At 39.2% G+C, this 22,632-nt stretch overlaps 1 protein-coding gene across 1 annotated transcript in view; it reads left to right on the top strand.

The window, feature by feature from the left end:
- XPOT (exportin for tRNA) overlaps nucleotides 1–22,632 on the top strand; it is a 40,379-nt gene that overhangs the window by 11,865 nt on the left and 5,882 nt on the right. Inside the window, exons 6-23 of the mRNA XM_062203301.1 lie at nucleotides 119–337; nucleotides 2,311–2,495; nucleotides 2,594–2,762; nucleotides 4,515–4,751; nucleotides 5,741–5,779; nucleotides 5,908–5,970; nucleotides 6,936–7,060; nucleotides 7,705–7,849; nucleotides 8,012–8,131; nucleotides 8,418–8,512; nucleotides 9,336–9,405; nucleotides 11,531–11,769; nucleotides 12,686–12,971; nucleotides 13,801–13,990; nucleotides 14,537–14,653; nucleotides 14,818–14,933; nucleotides 15,584–15,631; nucleotides 19,968–20,039. Coding sequence (XP_062059285.1) covers nucleotides 119–337; nucleotides 2,311–2,495; nucleotides 2,594–2,762; nucleotides 4,515–4,751; nucleotides 5,741–5,779; nucleotides 5,908–5,970; nucleotides 6,936–7,060; nucleotides 7,705–7,849; nucleotides 8,012–8,131; nucleotides 8,418–8,512; nucleotides 9,336–9,405; nucleotides 11,531–11,769; nucleotides 12,686–12,971; nucleotides 13,801–13,990; nucleotides 14,537–14,653; nucleotides 14,818–14,933; nucleotides 15,584–15,631; nucleotides 19,968–20,039 — 2,535 coding nt within the window. The remainder of the gene's footprint in view (nucleotides 1–118; nucleotides 338–2,310; nucleotides 2,496–2,593; nucleotides 2,763–4,514; nucleotides 4,752–5,740; nucleotides 5,780–5,907; nucleotides 5,971–6,935; nucleotides 7,061–7,704; nucleotides 7,850–8,011; nucleotides 8,132–8,417; nucleotides 8,513–9,335; nucleotides 9,406–11,530; nucleotides 11,770–12,685; nucleotides 12,972–13,800; nucleotides 13,991–14,536; nucleotides 14,654–14,817; nucleotides 14,934–15,583; nucleotides 15,632–19,967; nucleotides 20,040–22,632) is intronic.

Raw genomic sequence — 22,632 nt, 5'->3', positions numbered from 1 at the left:
CTGGACCATACTGAAGTTTGGTGGGGTTTAACCTATCAATGATAAATAGGAAAATAAAATGTGTTTTGAGTCTTTGCAATTTACATTTAATTTCATGGAATATTTCTTTGTCCGTCAGATGCTGAATCCCCAACCAGAGAAGACCTTTATACGAAATAAAGCGGCCCAAGTCTTCGCCTTGCTTTTCGTTACAGAGTATCTTACTAAATGGCCAAAGTTTTTTTTTGACATTCTCTCAGTTGTGGACCTAAATCCAAGAGGAGTCGATCTGTACCTCCGAATCCTCATGGCTATTGACTCAGAGTTGGTGGATCGTGACGTGGTACATACATCTGAGGCAAGTAGTCTCCCATTAATATTCAGTTTTTAGTATAGGTTTTGTAGGAAATATAATAAAAGAAGGAATGAATCTTTTTTCCTTTGGAGACAGACTTTTTTTTTTTTTTTTTTTTTTTTTTTAGATTTATTTATTTAGTTGAAAGGCAGAATTAGAGAGATAGTCAGAGATTGAGAGATCTTCCACCCACTGGTTCACTCCCCAAATGGTCACAACGGCTGGAGCCAGGCCATTCCAAAGCCAGGAGCAGAAGTTTCTTCCAGGTCTCCGATGTAGATGCAGGGGTCCAAGTACTTGGACCATACTCTGCTGCTTTCCCAGGCACATTAGCAGGGAGCTGAATCGGAAGTGGAGTAGCTGGAACTCAAACCAGTGCCCAAATGGAATGCCAGCATCGCAAACATGTGCTTTACTTGCTGTGCCACAGCACCAGGCCCTAGAGACAGACTTTGTTAAAAATAATTATGGGGGGGCTAACGCTGTGGTGTAATGGGTAGAGCCGGCACCTGCAGTGCTGGCAATACATAAGTGCTCCAGTTCGAGTCCCGGCTGCTCCACTTCCAATCCAGTTCTCTGCTATGTCCTGGGAAAACAACAGAAGATGGCCCAAGTTCTTGGACCCCTACACCCGTGTGGGAGACCCATAAAAAGGTCCTGGCTCCTGGCTTTGAATCATCACAGCTCTGGCCATTGTAGCCATTAGGGGAGTGAACCAGCGGTTGGAAGACCTTTATCCCTTTATCCCTTTCTCTCCCCTGCCTTTCAAATAAATAAACAAATCTTTAAAAAAAAGAATAATTATGGGCCGGTGTTATGAGGCCATTGCCTGCAGTACTGGCATCCCATATGGGTGCTGGTTTGAGTCCTGGCTGCTCTATCTACTTCCAATCCAGCTCCCTATTAATGTGCCTGGAAAAGCATCAGAAAGATGGCCCAAGTCCCTGGGCCTCTGCACCCACAGAGGAGACTAAGAAGATGCTCCTGGTTTCTGGCTTCAGTCTAGCCCAGCCAACCCTGGCCATTGCTGCCATCTGGGGAGTGAACCGGTGGATGAAAGGAAGGTTGTTTTCTCTGTCTCCCCTCCCCCCCCCTTCACTTATAACTCTGCCTTTCAAATCCTTTTTTTTAAGGAATAATTATGAATTTACCCAGTGTTTTGAATTTTGTTTTACAAAGGGACTTGTATTTCATTTTTTTAAAGTAGGTAAATATTTTTTTTTCAGTGAAGTATAGATTAATTTTCTATGAATTTGTTGGAAAATATGGCCTGTGTGATTAATACTCCTAGTTACAAGGTCTTCAAGAAGTTCATAGAAAATGAATATTATGAAAACACTATGCATGGATTTCAACATTTTTGCCCTCAAATACAAACATCTTCAAGTTTTCCACTAACTTTTTGAAGTATCCTCATATTGTCCGTAAGCAAGGAAGAAACATTTCTTACTAATTACCACTGCTAGCTGCTTCTGAATTCTCAGCCATGTAGTCTGTCACGTCACCCTGGGATTTTTCTAGTTGTTCATTAACGTGTGTACCTTTCTCCTTATTCTTAAAGGATACAATAGGAAAGGCTTCAAATGTATAATAATTTCAAGTTGTTATAATGAAACTGTATCTGTAATATTTAGTATATTTATAAATGTAACTTTAAAGGGTACAATGCATTTAAGTTATTGCCATTTTCTAAATTGTTTATGTACCATGTTTATATAATATTGAGAAATAATTTAGTACATGCTTAAGATTTCTAAGCAATGCTTACTTGTGGTTTGTATTTAGTAAGAAATTAAGTCTGGCACCAAAGTAGAAACTGAAAGAGGAAGCACAAAGAATCACAGGATGTGATTTTAGAGCTGATAAATAGGAAATAGTGGCAAGGAATGTGTTAACAATCTGGGAGTTTTAATGTCAAGGAAATTACTGTGTGCAACTCTATTCAGATGACATTTATTTGGTATTTTGTTTTTCAGGAGGCTCGTAGGAATACTCTAATAAAAGATACCATGAGGGAACAGTGCATTCCAAACTTAGTGGAATCATGGTACCAAATCTTACAAAATTATCAGTATACTAATTCAGAAGTGACATGTCAGTGCCTTGAAGTAGTTGGGGCTTATGTCTCTTGGATAGACTTATCCCTTATAGCCAATGATAGGTAAGTGTGTCTATAATGTGTTTCAGTATAAACCTCTAAAACATAGTATCTAAAACTTCATGAATTTAAAAATAACAGTTGTATTTGCCCATTACCAGGTTTATAAATATGCTGCTAGGTCATATGTCAATAGAAGTTCTACGGGAAGAAGCATGTGACTGTTTATTTGAAATCGTAAATAAAGGAATGGACCCTGTTGATAAAATGAAACTAGTAGAATCTTTGTGTCAAGTATTACAGTCTGCTGGGTTTTTCAGCATTGACCAGGTCAGTAAATTGTTATATAAAGTTTTTAAAGTTGTTAGAAAACACTAGGTTAGGTAGTAAGTTAGATATAGTCACTTTTGATTTTTCTTCTACGTGTTGGAAACTCTGTTCCAAGAAAACTGTAATGTTACCTTTTGCCTTAAGCAATAGATTATGCCAGTTCTTAACTTGAAGGTCTGGAACTTTGCCTATAATTCTGCATTTCCTACAAACTTCTAGGTGAGGCTGACACTACTAATTCCTGACAGTAAATTTAGTAGCAAGGGACTGAACTACTTACATGATCGTGCATTTTGACCAACATTAGACTTGGTAATAGTTAATATTGTAATTGCATCATTCTTTAGAATGTTAATTTGTACTACTAGAGTTTAGCTAGCCCCATCAGAGTACTGCCTTTAACTGTGGTTAAGTTAGTAATTTAGAAAGATAATTTGAAGGTTTTTGTTTTACTTCCAGCCGTGACAGATGAAGAATTCCTAAGATATCTTCGTATTGCTGATGTGTCAATAGTATGGCTTTAGTGTTTGTCTTGTTCACAGACCAATAGTGTCCTCTTACATTCCTATTTACTTACTCCAAAAAAGGGGGACGTTGGGGACAGCGCCTTGGCTCACTTGGTTAATCCTCCGCCTGCCGCGCCGGCATCCCATATGGGCACCGGTTGTAGTCCCAGTTGCTCCTCTTCCAGTCCAGCTCTCTGCTGTAGCCCAGGAGGGCAGTGGAGGATGGCCCAAATGCTTGGGACCCTGCACCCGCATGGGAGACCAGGAAGAGGCACCTGGCTCCTGGCTTCAGATCGGTGCAGCGCTGGCCGTGGTGGCCATTTGGGGAGTCAACCAGCGGAGGGAAGACCTTTCTCTCTGTCTTTCTCTCTCTCTCACTGTCTATAACTCTACCTGACAAATAAATTTAAAAAAAGGTGGGGGGAACATGCATTTGACACAGCTGGTTAAAACACCACTTGGGTCACCCGAATCCCAAATTGCAGTGCCTAGGATTGAGTTCCAGCTCCACTTCTAATTCCAGCTTCGTGGCAATACATAACCTGGAAGGCAGCAGGTGATGGCTCAAGTACTTGGGTCTCTACCACCAATGTGGTAGTTGAAAAGTCAAATTCTACAACTTCTCCAGTCAGATTCAGATTGAGTTGCAGGTTCCTGGCTTCAGCCTGGCCCAGCTCCAGCTGTTGTAGGCATTTGGATATTGAACCAGGTGGATGGAAGATCCTGTCTTTCAAATAAAATAATAATAAAAACAACAAAATTTGTCCAGTTAAAATGTTAGAATTGTTAAATATCCAATGTCATTGTAAAGTTGAACCTTTTTTTAAATTATTTATTTGAAAGAGTTACACAGAGAGAGAATGAGAGAGAGAGAGGTCTTCCATCTGCTGGTTCACTCCCCAGTTGTCCGCAATGGCCAGAGCTGAGCTGATCCGAATCCAGGAGCCAGGAGTGTCTTCTGGGTCTCCCATGCAGGTGCAGGTGCAGGGGCCAAGGACTTGGATCATCTTCCATTGCTTTCTCAGGCCATAGCAGAGAGCTGGATTGGAAGTGAAGCAGCTGGGGCTCGAACCAGCACCCATATGGGATGCCTGCACTGCAGGTGGCAGCTTTACCTGCTATGCTACAGTGCTGGCCCTGTAGAATTAAATCTTAAAATTGGCACTGGATTCATACTAAAGTTTAAGTGATTTTCCTCTCTTAGGGTAGGTGTTTTTAACTTGACATCTGTCTTGACTGCTTATAGGAAGAAGATGTTGATTTCCTGGCCAGGTTTTCTAAGCTGGTGAATGGAATGGGACAGTCATTGATAGTTAGCTGGACTAAATTAATTAAGAGTGGGGATATCAAGAATGCTCAGGAAGCACTGCAAGCTATTGAAACAAAAGTGGCGCTGATGTTACAACTGCTAATTCATGAGGATGATGACATCTCCTCCAATATTATTGGGTTTTGTTATGATTATCTTCATATTTTGAAACAGGTAGATCTTTGTTTTCTTCTTTTTATCCAGTAGATATAAAGGAGTCATGCAGAATTAGAAAATGCAGGAAAAGTAAAAATAAGAGCATCCAAAGTTCTGTTAACTAAAGTTATTTATAGTTGAATATTAATATATTTCTGTCTCTAATAAAAGAAGTTCTTGGGCAAAAAATGGGAGTGGCTAAGTTTGGAAATTTGCTAAACTAGCAATTATTAATTAGTTATTATCCAAGCTTTAGTTATTAGTCTATAGATTGAGGTTAGTAAGTTATTTTTTTCATTTTGGACCTGTATTCTGAATACAGTCAAGATTTTTCTAAGCATGGTTTGTTTCAATTGCATATGTATAATTTCTTAAAAATAATATAGTACAGCTAAAATTTTGTCTAGGAATTTATTTTCCAAAAATAACTTGAAATGTAGGTGGTATTAGTCTGCATATTATAGCATGTAGTGCTTTAAACAATTAGTAACTTTTCATTGTGACATTAGACAAGAGAGCCATTTCTATCTTGTTAGCATTGGATTAATTGAATCAAGTTAGGTTTGCTATTTTTCCAAAATGAAGTTAGCTTCTATTTTATTGTTACAATTAACATATCCCTTTGTGGTTACTTTATGAAATTTTAGACAATGTGGGAAGGTATGATTACTATTGGTAATCCCACTATGTATGTGTTGTTTGATTTCTAGACTTTAAAAACATCTTGTTTAAAAACAGATGAACTCATCCTTTTACTGCCCTGTAACTTGCTTTGCTGATTGCATTATGGGTATCTTTACAAATCAAATTCATCTCTATGTCAGGTTATTTACTACAAGTGAAATTTCTAGATCTTAGGTACATTTTAGAAAGAGGTAGGTGTTTTTAGTACTATTCTTGGAAAGTAACTATGTATGTTTTAGATGATATTTTAATTGTTTAGAAAATTGTTGAAAACCAAGTATAACTTTAGGAAACCTAATAAATTATTGCTTACTTTTTAACAGCTTACAGTGCTCTCGGATCAGCAAAAAGCAAATGTAGAGGTAATGATCATCTTTATGCTTCTTTCAAACCAGTGACAGATTCTTTGTAAGGAATCTACCTTGAAGTGTAGCTTAATGTGAAATTAAAGGAGATTGATTGACAAGAACTATTTTATTCTTAACCTTAGGCAATCATGTTGGCCGTTGTGAAAAAATTGACTTATGATGAAGAATATAACTTTGAAAATGAGGTAAGAATTTTTGCATTGAAGAGAAATGTTTCAATTTTTTTGATTACCTAGATCAATTAATATTCTAAGTTTTTATTGTTTGGGGGCCCTTGAAATCAAGAACTAGAATTCGAAAAATTAGTCATCTTTATATTGACATGAACTTTGGGTAAAATTAATGGAAGCCCCATAATCCTTCATTTTTGTTATTTTGTTCATTAGCAACCCTTTTAAAAATACTATAGCATGGCAGTTTACTAACTAATTACTGTTGACAGTATTATTGGAAATAATATCTGACTTTGTGTTTAATAAAAGGGATGAGTTGAGGCCTAGTTAGTGGGTCTCAGGTCCTAAGTCTTTATGGGAGAGTGAGAATGAGGCACTTAGCAAATGTCTGGACATGTTCTAGTTAAACGAGTGGTCCACAATCGTGAGTGGGTTGTCTTCTCCTAAAGCACAGGAGCCACCAGGAGCTTTCTAGGGATTCCAGATGGCATGTGCTGTTCAGTTGTATGCTCAGGTATTCTCTTCCCCACTTCAGGTACTCAGAAACTTTGGACTGTAAGAGAATAATGGTGGGGATAGACCAGCATGCTGCACTCAGGATATGCCAGGCTCCTAATTAATATCTCCAGTCATACAATATGGCCATTTTGTTACAGTGGACACTGAGATTCAAGGAAAATTAATGAAGGACTGAAGGTTCCAAAACTGTGTGAACCCATTTTGGCTCTCCTCTCTCGCCCTTAAACTCCTCCTTACACTGCTTCTGGCTCTATGCTTTTGAGCATTAAGGCTGTTATTCAAAACGTATTCATTGTGAGCAGGAAGGGAAAAGCTACTAAGCATAGTAAATTTTCTGTATTAATAATATTGATGAAAAAAGTATGCAAGTTGTAAATGCAGAAAACCAAAGAGCTAAAAATGTATATGAATTTTAAGATATTTAAGGTTTTTAAAGAGGATTTTGACCTGTAAAACAGGGTGAAGATGAAGCCATGTTTGTAGAGTATAGGAAGCAACTGAAGTTATTGTTGGACAGGCTTGCTCAAGTTTCACCAGAGTTACTGCTGGCTTCTGTTCGCAGAGTTTTTAGTTCTACACTGCAGTAAGTTTCTTACTATTTTTGTAATTAGCCCACCATTCCTTTGTCCCTGCTGATAGTCTGAATTAAGTGATTCATATGAGTTATCCTATCCGTATTACTTGTTAAGATCTTATGTGTGGGGTGGGCTTTTGGCACAGCAGTTAAGCTGCTGCTCAGAATATCCACTTTCCCTATCATAGTACCTGGGTTCTAGTCCCACCTCTGCTCTCAATTCCAGCTTCCAGTCATTATATACCAGGAGAGGCAACAGACTCTGGCTCAAATAGTCATCTACATGGGAGACCTGGATTGAGTTCCTGGCTCTTGGCTTTGACCTCACTCAGCCCCAGCTGTTGTGGGCATTTGGGGAGTGAACCATGGAATGGGAGATCTGTTTTCCGTCTCCATTTGTGTGCCTTTCAGATAAATAAAATTAAAAAAAAGATCTTATGAAGAATCTTTGGAAACAGTGCACTTTTCTTGTCTCTGGTTTATCTTGATTCTTTCTACTTTTGTGTTATAAATTATGTTGCCTGACAGCATTAACAATTGCTGTGGCTTTTCGGTAATTGCAGAGACTTTTGTTGGTGTCTTGTTACCCTGTGTATCACCAGTTGTATATAAAGTTCATGTTCAGATCTCACTGATATATTATACCTTGGTAGGAATTGGCAGACTACACGGTTTATGGAAGTTGAAGTAGCAATAAGATTGCTGTATATGTTGGCAGAAGCTCTCCCAGTATCTCATGGTGCTCACTTCTCAGGTGATGTTTCAAAAGCTAGTGCTTTGCAGGATATGATGCGAACTGTAAGTATACTGAAGATAATTTATTTTGAACACAATTTTCTGTTTTCATTATAAGCTATTAGGAGTTCCTTAATTGTTAAAGCTTAGTATATATTAATAATGGGGCATTTTGATACTGCAATTAAGTAAGAATGAATTTTTTTAAACTTTTTCTTGTTCCAGTTGGTAACATCAGGAGTCAGTTCCTATCAGCATACATCTGTAACATTGGAGTTCTTCGAAACTGTTGTTAGATATGAAAAGTTTTTCACAGTTGAACCTCAACACATTCCATGTGTACTAGTAAGTATATGTCTTACAGTGGATTTTTGTTATTCAGAAACTCTTGAAGTACACTGAAACTAGCCCCTCCTCCATTTCTTTTAAATGGACAACCCGGTTTCTAATCAGTCATTTACAGCAAAGCCCATTTGTATGTAGTATGGAATTATTTGTATAGTGCTTATTCCTGCCTCCGAGGAGCCTAAGAAGTAAAATTTTATGTGAAGAAAATGTAGCATGATAGTAGCAATAAAAACCTTGAAGAAATGCAGAAATTGTTAAAAGTATCTCTTTTTTTTCTTTTCAGATGGCTTTTTTAGATCACAGAGGTCTGCGGCATTCTAGTGCAAAAGTACGGAGCAGAACTGCTTACCTGTTCTCCAGATTTGTCAAATCTCTCAAGTAAGTATAAAATTTTAGCTATTAACTAGCTTTTTAAAAGGCATAGGACATACTTTCCAAGAGCCTAACAAGTCATCACTAATGACATTGGTTAGTTATTTACCCAACAGTTTTACTGCCTGGATGATGCATGTGGAAGAACTTAAAATATTGTACACTAAAACATCTTTCAGTTCCATTTTTCCATGAAACTTTTTGAAGTACCCTATGCCTTCCTTGAAATTCTAAAATCTATTCTGGGGCCAGTGCTGTGGCGTAGTGAATAAAGCCTGTGGTACTGGCATTCCATATTGGTGCTGGTTCAAGGCATGGCTGCTCCACTTCTGGTCCAGTTCCCTACTTATGTGCCTGGGAGAGCAGTGGAGGATAACTATGCAAGTGCTTGGGCCCTGCACTGGATGAAGCTCCTGGCTCCTGGCTTTGGCCTTGGCCAGCCCTGGCCATTTTGGCCATCTAGGGAGTGAACTAGCGAATAGAAGATCTCTCTGTTTCTCCCTCTCTCTCTGCCTCTCCCTCTGCCTTTCAGATAAATAAATCTTTTTTAAAAAAAAAAATCTGTTCCTAGAAAAATACATAATCTGTTTTTTCTTCTTTAGGAGTACCATTTTTTGGCATGAAAACTTAGTGTTAAATTTGTAAGATTCTTAAGTCTAGCCTTGGTAGTCTGTCACTATGGAGCATACAGATAATTTTGAAAAACTAGTAGTCTGAATGAGAGGTGACTAGCTTAGAACTGAACATTTTTACTTGTCTGGAAGGGGGATTTCGTATTCTAGTAATTTTTGAGTATTGTGTAATTTTTACTTTCTCTCTTTTTACTTAGTAAACAAATGAATCCTTTCATTGAGGATATTTTGAATAGAATACAAGATTTACTAGAACTTTCTCCACCTGTAAGTATCCTTCCGAAGTATTTTCCCCAAATTGAGGCCATATATGCCATTAGCCTTTACCTTTGTGAGCAACTTAAAAAAAAAAACATGTTGAGGAGGGAGGCATGTGTGCTAGCTAGTTAGTTCTGTTTGCCAAACTTCTGTTGATACAGTAAATGAAAATAGTAATAGAGAGGCATAAAGAGCTTTCTGATTAATTTGGCAGCATGAGTTATGGTCGTCTGTACGTTTAATATTAGGTATTTTATGGAGAAGAAATTCAATTTTTAAATTATTCTTAATTAGTACTATAAAGGTAGTCACCATTTTTGGGAACAGCTACTGTTAGACTGAACTTTTTCCGTGTAACTTTAGGCTGAAGGTAAAAAAACTTTACTGCTGGTTGATTTGAATAGTCTGCTATTCATTTCACAAGGAAGATTTACGTTATAAGTACATTTTTGATGTAGACATGTTCTGTTTAAAGTGAAATACACTCATTTAGTGAAAGTTACTACTATAGTGGCCAGTTTAAAATGCTAAACATAAAATGATACCTTGATTTTTAAAATACTGATGAGTATTGGGTTTAAAGAAGCCATATTTTACAGATGGAAAGCTTTCATGTTTTTCATACAGTGCATAAAGATAAGGATTTGTCCTTGTAATCCTTTTTCTTTCTTTTTTTTTTAAATTATGCATAATTTCTTTCTTTCTTTTCTTTTCTTTTTTTTTTGGACAGGCAGAGTGGATAGTGAGAGAGAGAGAGAGACAGAAAGGTCTTCCTTTTTGCCATTGGTTCACCCTCCAATGGCCGCTGCGGCCGGCCGGCCGGCGCATCATGCTGATCCGAAGCCAGGAGCCAGGTGCTTCTCCTGGTCTCCCATGCGGGTGCAGGGCCCAAGGACTTGGGCCATCCTCCACTGCCTTCCCGGGCCACAGCAGAGAACTGGCCTGGAAGAGGGGCCACCGGGACTAGAACCCGGTGTGCCGGCACCGCAAGGCGGAGGATTAGCCTGTTAAGCCACAGCACCAGCCCTTTTTCAATATATACAAAGATTGTTTCAAATTGTTTTCTTGAAAGCTTACCACTTACTTGGGTTATGATTACACATTTTTTTAAAAAAGATTTATTTATCTGAAGGCAGAATTAAGATTTTCCATCTATGGATTCCTCCCCAAATACCTGTAACAGCCAGGGCTGGGCCAAGCCAAGGTCAGGAGCTTCTTCCAGGTCTTCCACATGGGTGGCAGGGGCCCAAGCAGTAGGGCCATCTTCTGCTGCTTTCCCAGGCACATTAGGAAGGAGCTTGATTGGAAGTGGAGCAGCTGCTACACGAACCAGTGCCCATATGGGATGCCTGTGTCACAGGTGACAGCTTAACCGACCTTGCCATGACACCAGCCACTTGACAGCACATTTTTAGAGTATCTTATAATTAGGCAATTACTTCATCTTTGTATTCTCAATTTCTAGAGCAGTGAAAACTTCTAGCAGGTATTTAATAAATGCTTTAGTTATTTTTAAATAGGAACATTACTTTTCAGGGGTAGAGAATTCTTTTATAATGAAACTGCCACATAATAGAACTTTTAAGACTAGGTTTTATATATAATTTCTTAATAGGGATTTTTAGTGTTGAAAACTTGATGGCTAATGATTTTTTTCTCCTTTTGGCCTGAGTGCATAAAGGTAAAAATAACAACAGCTGTGAATAAAAATTGACCTATATATGGAATATTTGTGTGAATGACATTTCATTTTCATTCACAATCTTAAACAGTGTCGAAACTGCTAATTCATGTAGCCTTTGTACTAATAAGCACTTTTTTGTACCCTTCATGTTTAGCCTCATAAGTTTTATAAATAAGATTTTTCCAAAAAATATTAGAAAGCCAATATTTATCATAAGTGATCATTTGCAAAGTCTTGTAGGACTAGACTTCAAACCATGATCTTTTGACTGTTAATTCAGTTTTCATTGTATAGTTGTGAGACAAAAATGCATTACATTAATTACAAATTAATGTAATTAATTATAAATTAACATAATAGATGACTTATCCTGTCCCTCTTGCACTTATTCTGCATAAGTGAGAGGAAGTCAAAAAGGAGAAACTTCACTAAGACCAAATTTTCTCCTAGGAGAATGGTTACCAGTCCTTGTTGAGCAGCGACGATCAGCTGTTTATTTATGAGACAGCTGGAGTGCTGGTTGTGAATAGTGAATACCCAGCAGAAAGGAAGCAAGCGCTGATGAGGAACCTGTTGACTCCACTGATGGAGAAGTTTAAAATTCTGTTAGAAAAACTGATGCTGGCACAGGATGAAGAAAGGCAGGCATGTCTAGCAGATTGTCTTAACCATGCTGTTGGATTTGCCAGGTGAGTGTGATTACAGTTAGAATTTTAAGGTTTGTAACTCTGCACAGACAGAACCACTTATTAGGATCATTTAGGATGGGAGCACTTGTCTGTTTTCAAAAAGCTGAACTGTCCAGAGAATTGTCTAAACCTTTTTCTTCTAAATCCAGTGGTTTAGAAGATTTAGCTGAAGAAAAGAGTAGATTGCATACCAGTCTGCATTTTTGCTTTGACAACTGTCTGAATCCTTAATTGCTCAGAATTCTTTAGTCTAAGCTAATTGTGTATTTAGGGGGGGTTAACTAAAGTGTTTGTACCCCAATGGTATATTGGAACATTTTTGGCTAGGCTTGGTACCTTAAAGAGTAGGACAATGAGGCTTCTCTTGCCATTGCAATGTGTCCTGAACACCACTGAAGCAGCCATTTTTCCCTTTCTGCCCATACTTTCCTTGGTAAACAGTGACAGCATGAAAGTTGTAATGACTGGTAATTAGGAGTTATATAGAGAATTTGTACTACAGAATTCTTCAGAGCAAGAGCTAAGTATTACAGGTTGCATAACTAACTCGATTCTAAAGATTGTTTTCTGAATTGAATTTTAGTTTGTACTTTTAGTATAGCCTGGTCATAGTAAATGAATTTGTTTTTCTCTGTCTATATACTTTCTCAGTGGGAGCAGTAAAACATTCAGGTAGACACGCATTAGAGGAATTAGATTAATTGTATCTGTTTCATTGAATCTAACTGTAGCCCTTTGTTATGGAACAGTAACTGAAGGCAGTTACAGATTATCATGTTAGCTAAAAATGGAAGTAATGGTGACATAAAAAACAAGCAGTTCATTTCTTTTATGAATTTTATAATTTGTTGTACATTATTTTTGAATACTTCATTTAAAGAATAAAGTTATCATTAGCTGCCTATTTTGCTTATAGCCGAACCAGCAAGGCTTTCAGCAACAAGCAGACTGTGAAACAATGTGGCTGTTCTGAAGTTTATCTGGACTGTTTACAAACATTCTTGCCAGCCCTCAGTTGCCCCTTACAAAAGGATATTCTTAGAAGTGGAGTTCGCACTTTCCTTCATCGAATGATTATTTGTCTAGAGGAAGAAGTTCTTCCATTCATCCCATCTGCCTCGGAACATATGCTCAAAGACTGTGAAGCAAAAGACTTGCAGGAGTTCATTCCTCTCATCAACCAAATCACAGCCAAGTTTAAGGTAGCACAAATCTTGAGAGCTCTGAGAGACTCCTGACTTAAAGATCGTCAGAATTCATGACACGTTTTGGTTTTTGTCCTTGGTTTTTTAAAGAAACATGAGTTATTTGAGTGCCTGGGTCATTGCATTTTTATTGTCCTCAATGTCTTGCACACTGCCTGACACAAAGGTTGTACCTTCTGGGCGGTTTAATAAAATAGGCCTTATCTGCTCTGTGTAGCAGATGACTAGTCTGCTTTTTTAGAAAAGCAAATAAGAACAGTACTGAGCACCAAATAGCTAAGAGGTGAATAAGAAGCACTTAATTTGGGTGCACAGCAGGAGTTAAAAGATTTAGCATATGCAGTTAAGTTTTATGTTCAAGGAAATTTATGCCAAGTGTAAGCTGAGTAATAAAAATGGCCAACACATACACAGTGCTTTCTAAGTTAAGAATCTCAGCATTTTTTGTACATTTATTTGATCCTTAAATAATCCTAGGGTCCTAGGTGGATGTCATAGATGAAGAAATTGAGGTAAAGAGAAGGACACATAAAACCTGAGAGTTGATATAAAAATTTAAAGGAGAAAATATTCTGTGGCAATATTCATTAGTGAAATGTATCACCACCTGTTACCATAAGCTATAGGCAATGGGTTGAGTAATGATTTTAAGACTTTCGGTGGTTTACATATGTTACATATAAAATGGATATTTGCTGGCTGAATTAGGTAAATATATATCCTAAATAAACTTAGAGGAAAGACTTTATGTAAAATTTCTTTTCTGAGTTTCATAGTAATTTTCTTGCTCGTTTCTGAAGAAGTGATGTTTGCTTCTTGTCTTCAGATACAGGTGTCCCCATTCTTACAGCAGATGTTCATGCCCCTGCTCCATGCGATTTTTGAAGTGCTGCTCCGACCAGCAGAAGAAAACGACCAGTCTGCCGCTTTAGAGAAGCAGATGTTGCGGAGGAGTTATTTTGCTTTCCTGCAAACAGTCACAGGCAGTGGAATGAGCGAAGTTATAGCCAATCAAGGTGGGGATGCATGCATATCTAGGTTGCCTGTGTAAGTCCCTGTCACAGTGGTACCTGTGAATGAACAAGAGAGAACTGATGTGAACGGGAAACTTGGAAATACATTGTTACGCTGAGCCTTAGGGTAACAGCTCATTATTTCAGAATGAGAGTCACTTCCATGTAGAATACCTTAAAATTAATTTGGATTTAGATCCTTTTTGTCCTAAGACAGTATTCTTTCATTAGTTCTTAGTAGTATTAGTAGTACTTTTAAGAACTTTGATGAGTCTTACTAGCTAGTTTACCATTTTGAGATTAAAAATAAGTGGGACTTTGTAAATCAGTGTCCGGGATTCTGGTGTATAAGAAATCCAATGAGTAAGATATCAAGGGAATACTGATTTTTCAATGTTTCTTGGAATTTTAGGTGCCCAGTTAAAAAAAATGGAGAGGGACCGTATCAAGTCTGTAAATGCTTTTTGACTTATTACTGTGTGTAAAACAAGAACTTCGGGTTGTTTTTCTGGTTCTGTTAGAAAACAAACACAAGATTTTTCTCTTCAGGTGCAGAAAATGTAGAACGAGTGTTAATAACTGTTATCCAAGGAGCAGTTGAATATCCAGATCCAATTGCCCAGAAAACCTGTTTTATCATCCTTTCAAAATTGGTAGAACTCTGGGGTAAGATCATTTTTTTTAAAACTGTCATTCTTAAGACTCGTAGAGATGAAATGGAACCCTTTCCCTACATAGAACATAGACAGGAACTGGGAATTGTTTTTCCCAAGTGATGAATTAATTGACTTTTTTTTTATACAAGATGAAAATTTGAATTCTCTTGACAGGAGGTAAAGACGGACCAGTGGGATTTGCTGATTTTGTTTATAAGCACATTGTCCCTGCATGTTTCCTAGCACCTTTAAAACAAACCTTTGACCTGGCAGATGCACAAACAGTGTTGGTAAGCACCTAGGAATCTTTGTTTACCTTGTGTAGCTCTCTTACACTCACCGTCTCTTCTTTAATGCCAGGTTATGTTTTAGTTTTTATTATTTTTTTTAATTTAATGATTTCAAATTAGGATTCACTTTTTTAAAGTTTGGTGATACCTTGTGGCCTTTTGTGGATTCTTAAATTCTGATACTAAATTTTATGTGTAAAACTCCAGTTCTTTCAGCTGCAACAACCAAAGTTTTTTCTAGGGCCACAAGAGGGCACATGATACAGTTTTTGAAGCTTAACTGAGTTATTAATTTGTTCCTACTACTTGAGTTCTAAAACTTGTGCTTAGTGGTTTTATCTGACCTTTAACAGCATAAAATGGCAACTTTGTCCTCTGCGTATGAATTGTTTCCCCACACCTAGTCTCCTGAATACTTTACTACCAAACAGTTGTCCTCTTCTCACTTTCACACAGCACAGTAAATGCCAAGCTTCATAACTGTAACTCGCTACCTGAAGATAGCATATTCTGCTTTTGTTATTTTTCTATTCAACCTACTTCCTCCACTCTCCTATTACCTTTCCTTTCTCTGTCCCTTCTTTGGAGGTAAATTTGGATCAGTAACCAAGAACTGGCCATACTAAAATTCTTAAACTTGTTTTTCGCAGGCCTTATCTGAATGTGCAGTGACACTGAAAACCATTCATCTCAAACGGGTAAGCCTTGTGCATCCCTCACCTGCAGTGTTGTCTCATGTGGAAGATTGGTGATAGTTTTAATTGTGTTTGATTCATCTCATTCTTGAGAGCTGTACCTTTTATCAAAGGCAGTTAACTTCAATTCTGACTTCCTGGATATGGGTGAGGGGCTGAATGACAGCAGTAGTACCTGTTATCTCATATTTTGGGCAACAGGTTTAAAATACATGTTTTTTGACAAAGGTGTGAAAAATCTTAACCAGAGTTACGAGGTCCAGATTTCACAATCTGGCAAGCTTCCTCAGTTCGAGTCCTCCAGCTTTTGAGTATTTAGACTGTGTGAAGCACTTAACTACCTTGCAGTACCCTCCTCTTCTTTGTCAGCCTCATCATGTGTATTAGTCATAAGTGACACTGGGATATTTTTTCTTTTAAGATTTATGTATTTATTTGAGAGGCAGAGTTACAGAGAGAGGTATTCCACCTGCTGGTTTACTCCCCAAATGACCACAACAGCTGAAGCTGGGCCCATCCAGAGACAGGATCCAGGAGCTTCTTCCAAGTCTCCCATGTGGGTGCAGGGGCCCAAGCACTTGGACCATCTTCCATGGAATTCCCAGGTCATTAGCAGGGAGCTGGACCAGAAGAGGAGCAGTCGGTACATGAACCAGAACTCCTATGGGATGCTGGCGCTGCAGGCACAGGCTTAACCTACTAAACCACAGTGCCAGCCCCAACACTGGGATATTTTTAAATAACTTGAATTGGTTGTCAGCAATTCAGGTACTTCTTTTCTTTTTATTTTTGTAAACAACAATTATTGATCTCTACCTCCTTTCAAAACCACAATCCCCCCACAGAACCTGCATTTCCACATAGCTGCAGGTGGCTGAAGAGCAGCAGTTCCTCCAACCCTAAAAAAACACATGAGTCTGTCACCACTCTCTTTTCTGCCCACTCACTTATTTGAACTTGAGTTTTTGGTTCTAATACAGATTTGAGGGTTTTCCACTCGGCAGCACTTTCTCTGTACCTGCTGTTTCCTAGGGTAAAGAGTGTCTATTTAGAGGCAGTAGGGATGCTGTATAAGGATGAATAAAAAGTCCCTCAATATTTATGGAGCTCAGGATTCAGGGAGACCAGCATGTAAATAATTCCCAGTGGGCTAAATCAGTACTTCAATAGGTGCTTAAAATTATAAGGCGCAGAGCTGGTGCTGTGGCATAGTAGGCTAAGCTTCCACCTGTAGTGCCGGCATCCCATATTGGTGCCAGTTCGAGTCCTAGCTGCTCTACTTCTGATTCAGCTCTCTGCTATAGCCTGGGAAAGCAGTAGAAGATGGCCCAAGTGCTTGGGCCCCTGCACCCACATGGGAGACCTGGAAGAAGCTTCAGATCAGGCCATTGCAGCCATTTGGGGAGTGAACCAGCAGATGGAATATTCTCTGTCTCTGCCTCTCAAATAAATAAGTTTTTTTTGTTTTTTGTTTTGTTTTGTTTTTGTGTTTTTTTTTTTTTTTGTTTTTTGTTTTTTGACAGGCAGAGTGGGTAGAGAGAGAGAGAGAGAAAGGTCTTCCTTTTTGCCGTTGGTTCACCCTCCAATGGCCGCTGCGGCCAGCACATCTCGCTGATCCGAAGCCAAGAGCCAGGTGCTTCTCCTGGTCTCCCATGCGGGTATAGGGCCCAAGAACTTGGGCCATCCTCCACTGCCTTCCTGGGCCATAGCAGAGAGCTAGCCTGGAAGAGGGGCAACCGGGATAGAATCCGGCGCCCCAACCAGGACTAGAACCCGGTGTGCCAGCGCCACAAGGCGGAGGATTAGCCTGTTAAGCCACGGCGCCGGCCTTTTTTTTTTTTTTTTTTTTTTTTTGACAGGCAGAGTTAGAGAGAGAGAAAGGTCTTCCTTTTCCGTTGGTTCACCCCACAAATGGCCGCTACGGCTGGCACACTGCACCGATCCGAAGCAAGGAGCCAGGTGCTTCCTCTTGGTCTCCCATGCGGGTGCAGGGCCCAAGCACTTGGGCCATCCTCCACTGCACTCCCGGGCCACAGCAGAGAGCTGGACTGGAAGAGGAGCAACTGGGACAGAATCTGGCGCCCCAACTGGTACTAGAACCTGGGGTACCAGTGCTGCAGGTGGAGGATCAGCCAAGTGAGCTGCGGCGTCGGCCACAAATAAATAAGTTTTAAAAAATAAAGTAAAATAAAATCATAAGGTACTAAAGTGTAATGTACCATTTTGCCTAAGGGACAGTCTAAAGAAGCTGTAGGAAAGAGGTTTTAAGATTTATTTTATTTCTTTTTTTTTAAAGATTTATTTATTTTATTTCAAAGAGTTACACAGAGAGAGGAGAGGCAGAGAGAGAGAAAGTGAGAGAGAGGTCTTCCATCCGTTGGTTCACTCCCCAATTGGCTGCAACAGCCAGAGCTACATCTATCCGACCAGGAGCCAGGAGCTTCTTCTGGATCTCCCACACAGGTGCAGGGACCCAAGGACTTGGGCCATCTTCTGCTGTTTTCCCAGGCTATAGCAGAGAGCTGGATCGGAAGAGGAGCAACTGGGACTAGAACTGGTGTCCATATGGGATGCCAGTGCCTCAGGCCAAGGCGTTAACCCGCTGTGCCACAGTGCTGGCCCCTGTTTATCTTTTAAATATGCCTTAAGACATTTGTACTTTGATTGGACTGACAAGAAGGGGAGCTGGCATTCTTTGCAAGAATAAGTGAGTGTGTGAAGATGTTATCTGGTAGAATTGGTGAGAACAGATTTTCCTGTAAATTACACAGGTAGAAGTAACAGCTAAAAAGTACAGTGGAACTAGTTGGTTGAATAGCACTACATATGAAGAGTTAGGGAGTCATTAGGCAGTAGGGTTGTAATTGAGGATATTGGGGTGAGAAAAACTGTTCAGAGAGCAGGTTGGAGTAAGAATCTGAAGCAAAACTAAATATTTATGGGAGTTGGAGCGTATTTGGTATAGCAGTTAAAACACTGCTTGGGATTCCCACTCACAGAACACAATGCCTGGATTTGAGTCCCAGCTCTACTTCCCATTCTTTCTTCCTGCTAGTGTACCCTGGGAGGCAGCAGGTGATGGCTCAAGTATTTGGGTTTCTGCCACCCACACGAGAGAACCAGAATGAGTTCCAGAATCCTGGTTTCTTCTTGTCTCAGCCTAGCTAATGAGGGCGTTTGGGGAGTGAAATCAGCAGATGGAAAATGTCTGTCCTGCGCTCTTTCTCAGCTTTTAAAATAAATAAAAATAAATGACTAAAAATTTTACAAATGTATTGATGGGAAAGTCTTCACTATATACAGTTAAGCAAAATGATACAAGTAAATTAAACTTAGTAAGACAGGTTGGAGAGAACCTTGGCCAATGCAGGTATCAAGAAGAGAAAGCTAGGAGTAGAACCAAGGGTAAGAGTATTATGAAAACTAAAGGAAGAGAGGGTCTCAATAGAGAAGATTGGGTGACACAGTTGAATACTACAGAGACAAGGAAGGTGAGGAATGAAAAGGGACAGTAAGATGGTATTTACAGTTCACAAGTATTTGTCTTGTCCATAGAAACCCTAATTTCAGGACACTCAGAATTGAGCTAAATGATACTAAATTGGAGGCCAGCGTTCGGCTTTCTATACCAGCATCTCATATCAGAGCACCAGTTCTAATCCCAGCTACTCTGCTTTCAGTCCAGCTAATGCTCCTGGGAAAGCAGCAGAAGATGGCCCATTTGTTTTGGCCCCTGACACACACATGGGAGACTTGGATGTAGTTCCAGGCTCCTGGGTAGGTCATTGTTTTGCAGCCATTTGAGGAGTGAACGAACAGATGGAAGATCTCAATCCCTCTCTCACATTGCCTTTCAGACTTTAGATGCAAATTTACTTCTCTTGATTTAAAAAAAATTTTTTTCTATTAAGTAATATCAGTGGGGTTTCAAAACAGTGATGAGCTGTGCATAGGAAGTAAGCATAGAGGGGACAGCTTAAAGACATGATGAGAAGGAAAGCAGAAGGGATGTAGAAAACTTCCAAAGACACCATAGTGTTATCTCCTCTCACTTAGGAGCGAGTTTTCTTTGAAGGGTTGTTGAATTGTGATCTAGCTCTGTTGGTTTAGAGGGATGGCAGTCAGGCGTTCTGATTTAGGAACAATTATAAGTCATCAGGAAATGCAGCTTAGTTAGTGCAGGGACAGCACTCTGAAGAGAGTATGGCCCTGAAGTCTGTGTTCGTCATCACAATACTGCATTGCTGTAAAAGTATCCATGTGTTGTTCCCATTTCTTTTTAAGCAGTGTAAATGTCAAGAAAGAAAACAATGAATTACAGCTGTCTTTTAATCTTCAGGGCCCAGAATGTGTTCAGTATCTTCAACAAGAATACCTGCCCTCTTTGCAGGTAGCTCCAGAAATAATTCAGGTAAGAGCTGCCCAGCAGATTCTGCTTTTAGAGAAATGTGGCTATGGTATGTATCATTCAATGTAAATTTTTATTTAAGAAATTCAGACCACATTCAGCTTGGTGTTTTGCTGTGTATAGAATAGCAAGAATTCTTAGCCTGGAGTCCAGACTTCTAAGGATGCAGGAAATTTCTGTTTTTACTAACTTCTAACAGAAATTTAATTTCCTGCCATTGTGTAGGCAACACAATGGTCATAGCAATAGCTTTGCCTGTGACTTGGTCCAGTTGAATTCACAGATAATTTCATATCACATAAGTTGTTGCAAGTATCTTGAAACATTTTCATGCTGGTCCCTTTTGAAATTAGGAGTTACTAGGTAATGCCTCTCTAGCTTGTTCACTAGCAAGTTGTTTTATTCTGTTTCACTTTAAATATTTTAATTACAATAATTATAGTTTCCTTTGTAACTCAATGTGTTACTTTTTTTAAAAAAACATTCTAAAAGTCTAATCCTAATTGCTTCCCCAGACTAACTAAGGGGACCAGCACATAAAGAAACAATGTTCTGAAGGTAGTTTTTGCCATGCTTATCAGTGCTTAATATGTAAATTTGAAACTGTATGTAAAGTAAATGGCTGAAAAGTTACCTTATATTTTGCGTTTTTACAACGGTATTTGTACAGTGGAATTCAGGTATTTTCTTGGCATGTAACTTTCCAGACTTCCGTCCAATGGCATACGGAGCTAATGAGGTATCAAACCTTTGATTAGACGTAGAATTACAATCTCTTATATAGATTCTAAGATTTGTTTCTTCATTACTTTTTTTTAATATGGTAGGAAGAGTTAACATGAAATATACCTTCTTAATGAATTTTTATGTGTACAGGTACAGTGTTGTACCTATACAACATTAGATAGTGTATACAATAGAGTTGTATACCTTTATAATGTTCATCTCACATAATTGAGGCTTTGTTCCTATTGATTAGCAACTCCCACTCCACCCCTGGCAACCACTATTCTCTGATGCTGAGTTTGCCCATTTCTGTTATCTCATAGATATAAATCATATAGTGTTCATCTTTTGTGATATTATGTTTTACTTAGCATAATGTCCTCTAGGTTCATCCATATTGTTGCATCTGGCAGGATTTCCCTTTCATAAAGCTAATACTCCATTTTATGTATATACCATAGTTTCCTTATCTTAACTATTATGAATAGTACTGCAATGACATGAGAGTGCTAATGTCTCCTTGAGATCTGATTTTAATCCTTTTGGATAAATACCCAGAAGTAGGATTGCTGAACCATATAGAAGTTCTCTTTTTAATTTTTTGAAGAATTTTTATACCACTTTCCATAGCAACTGCACCATTTTGCATTCTCACAATGTATATAAATAGTTCTCCATTTCTCAGCAACACTTGCTGCCTTTTGTTTTTTTTCAGTAGTGGCCATCTTAGTAGGTATAAGGTAAATCACCCTATGGTTTTGATTTGTATTTTCCTGGTGATTAGTAGTGATTGATCATCTTTTCATATACCTGTTGGCCATTTGTATGTCTTTGGACGAAAGTCTATTCAAATCTTAAGCCTATTTTTTTTTTTTTTTTTTTTTTTTACAGACAGAGTGAGACAGGGGGAGAGAGAGAGAGACAGAGAGAAAGGTCTTTCTTCTGTTGGTTCACCTCCCAAATGGCCGCTACGGCCAGCAAGCTGCGCTAATCTGAAGCAAGGAGCCAGGTGCTTCCTCTTGGTCTCCCATGTGGGTGCAGGGCCCAAGCACTTGGGCCATCCTCCACTGCACTCCCAGGCCACAGCAGAGAGCTGGACTGGAAGAGGAGCAACCGGGACAGAATCCAGTGCCCCAACTGGTACTAGAACCCGGGGTACCAGTGCTGCAGGCAGAGGATTAGCCAAGTGAGCCACGGCGCCGGCCTTTAAACCTATTTTCTAATTAGGTTATTTGAAAGGGAGAGTTACAGAGAGAGGGAGGGAGAGCATAATTTATGATTGCTCTTGTTTTAAAGATTTATTTATGTGAAGTCTATGTTATTTCTCAATTTTCAGTGCCTCTTAAAAACACTGCTAAAGGCCGGCGCCCCAGCTCACCTGGCTAATCCTCCGCCTGCGGCACCGGCACACCGGGTTCTAGTCCCAGTCGGGGCGCCAGATTCTGTCCCGGTTGCTCCTCTTCCAGTCCAGCTCTCTGCTGTGGCCCGGGAGTGCAGTGGAGGATGGCCCAAGTGCTTGGGCCCTGCACCTGCATGGGAGACCAGGCGGAAGCACCTGGCTCCTTGCTTCGGATCGGCGCAGCTAGCCGGCCGTAGCGGCCATTTGGGAGGTGAACCAACAGAAAGAAGACCTTTCTCTCTGTCTCTCTCTCTCTGTCTAAATCTGCCTGTTTAAAAAAAAAAAAAAGACTGCTAAAAGACATCTGGTGTTTGTGAATATTGTCAAAAATGTCCCTACTATTCAAAGTGATTCAAAAATGGAAGCCAGTGTTGAAGAAAATGGCATGAGGGCTGCTCGGGGAGGTGGTGGTACCTGATGCTCTTTTTAACATTTTTGTAAAGATTCATTTATTTATTTGAAAGTCAGTTA

The sequence above is a fragment of the Lepus europaeus genome, chromosome 10 (assembly GCF_033115175.1).
Source record: "Lepus europaeus isolate LE1 chromosome 10, mLepTim1.pri, whole genome shotgun sequence".
NCBI lineage: Eukaryota > Metazoa > Chordata > Mammalia > Lagomorpha > Leporidae > Lepus > Lepus europaeus.
This window is presented reverse-complemented; position numbering and strand designations above follow the sequence as displayed.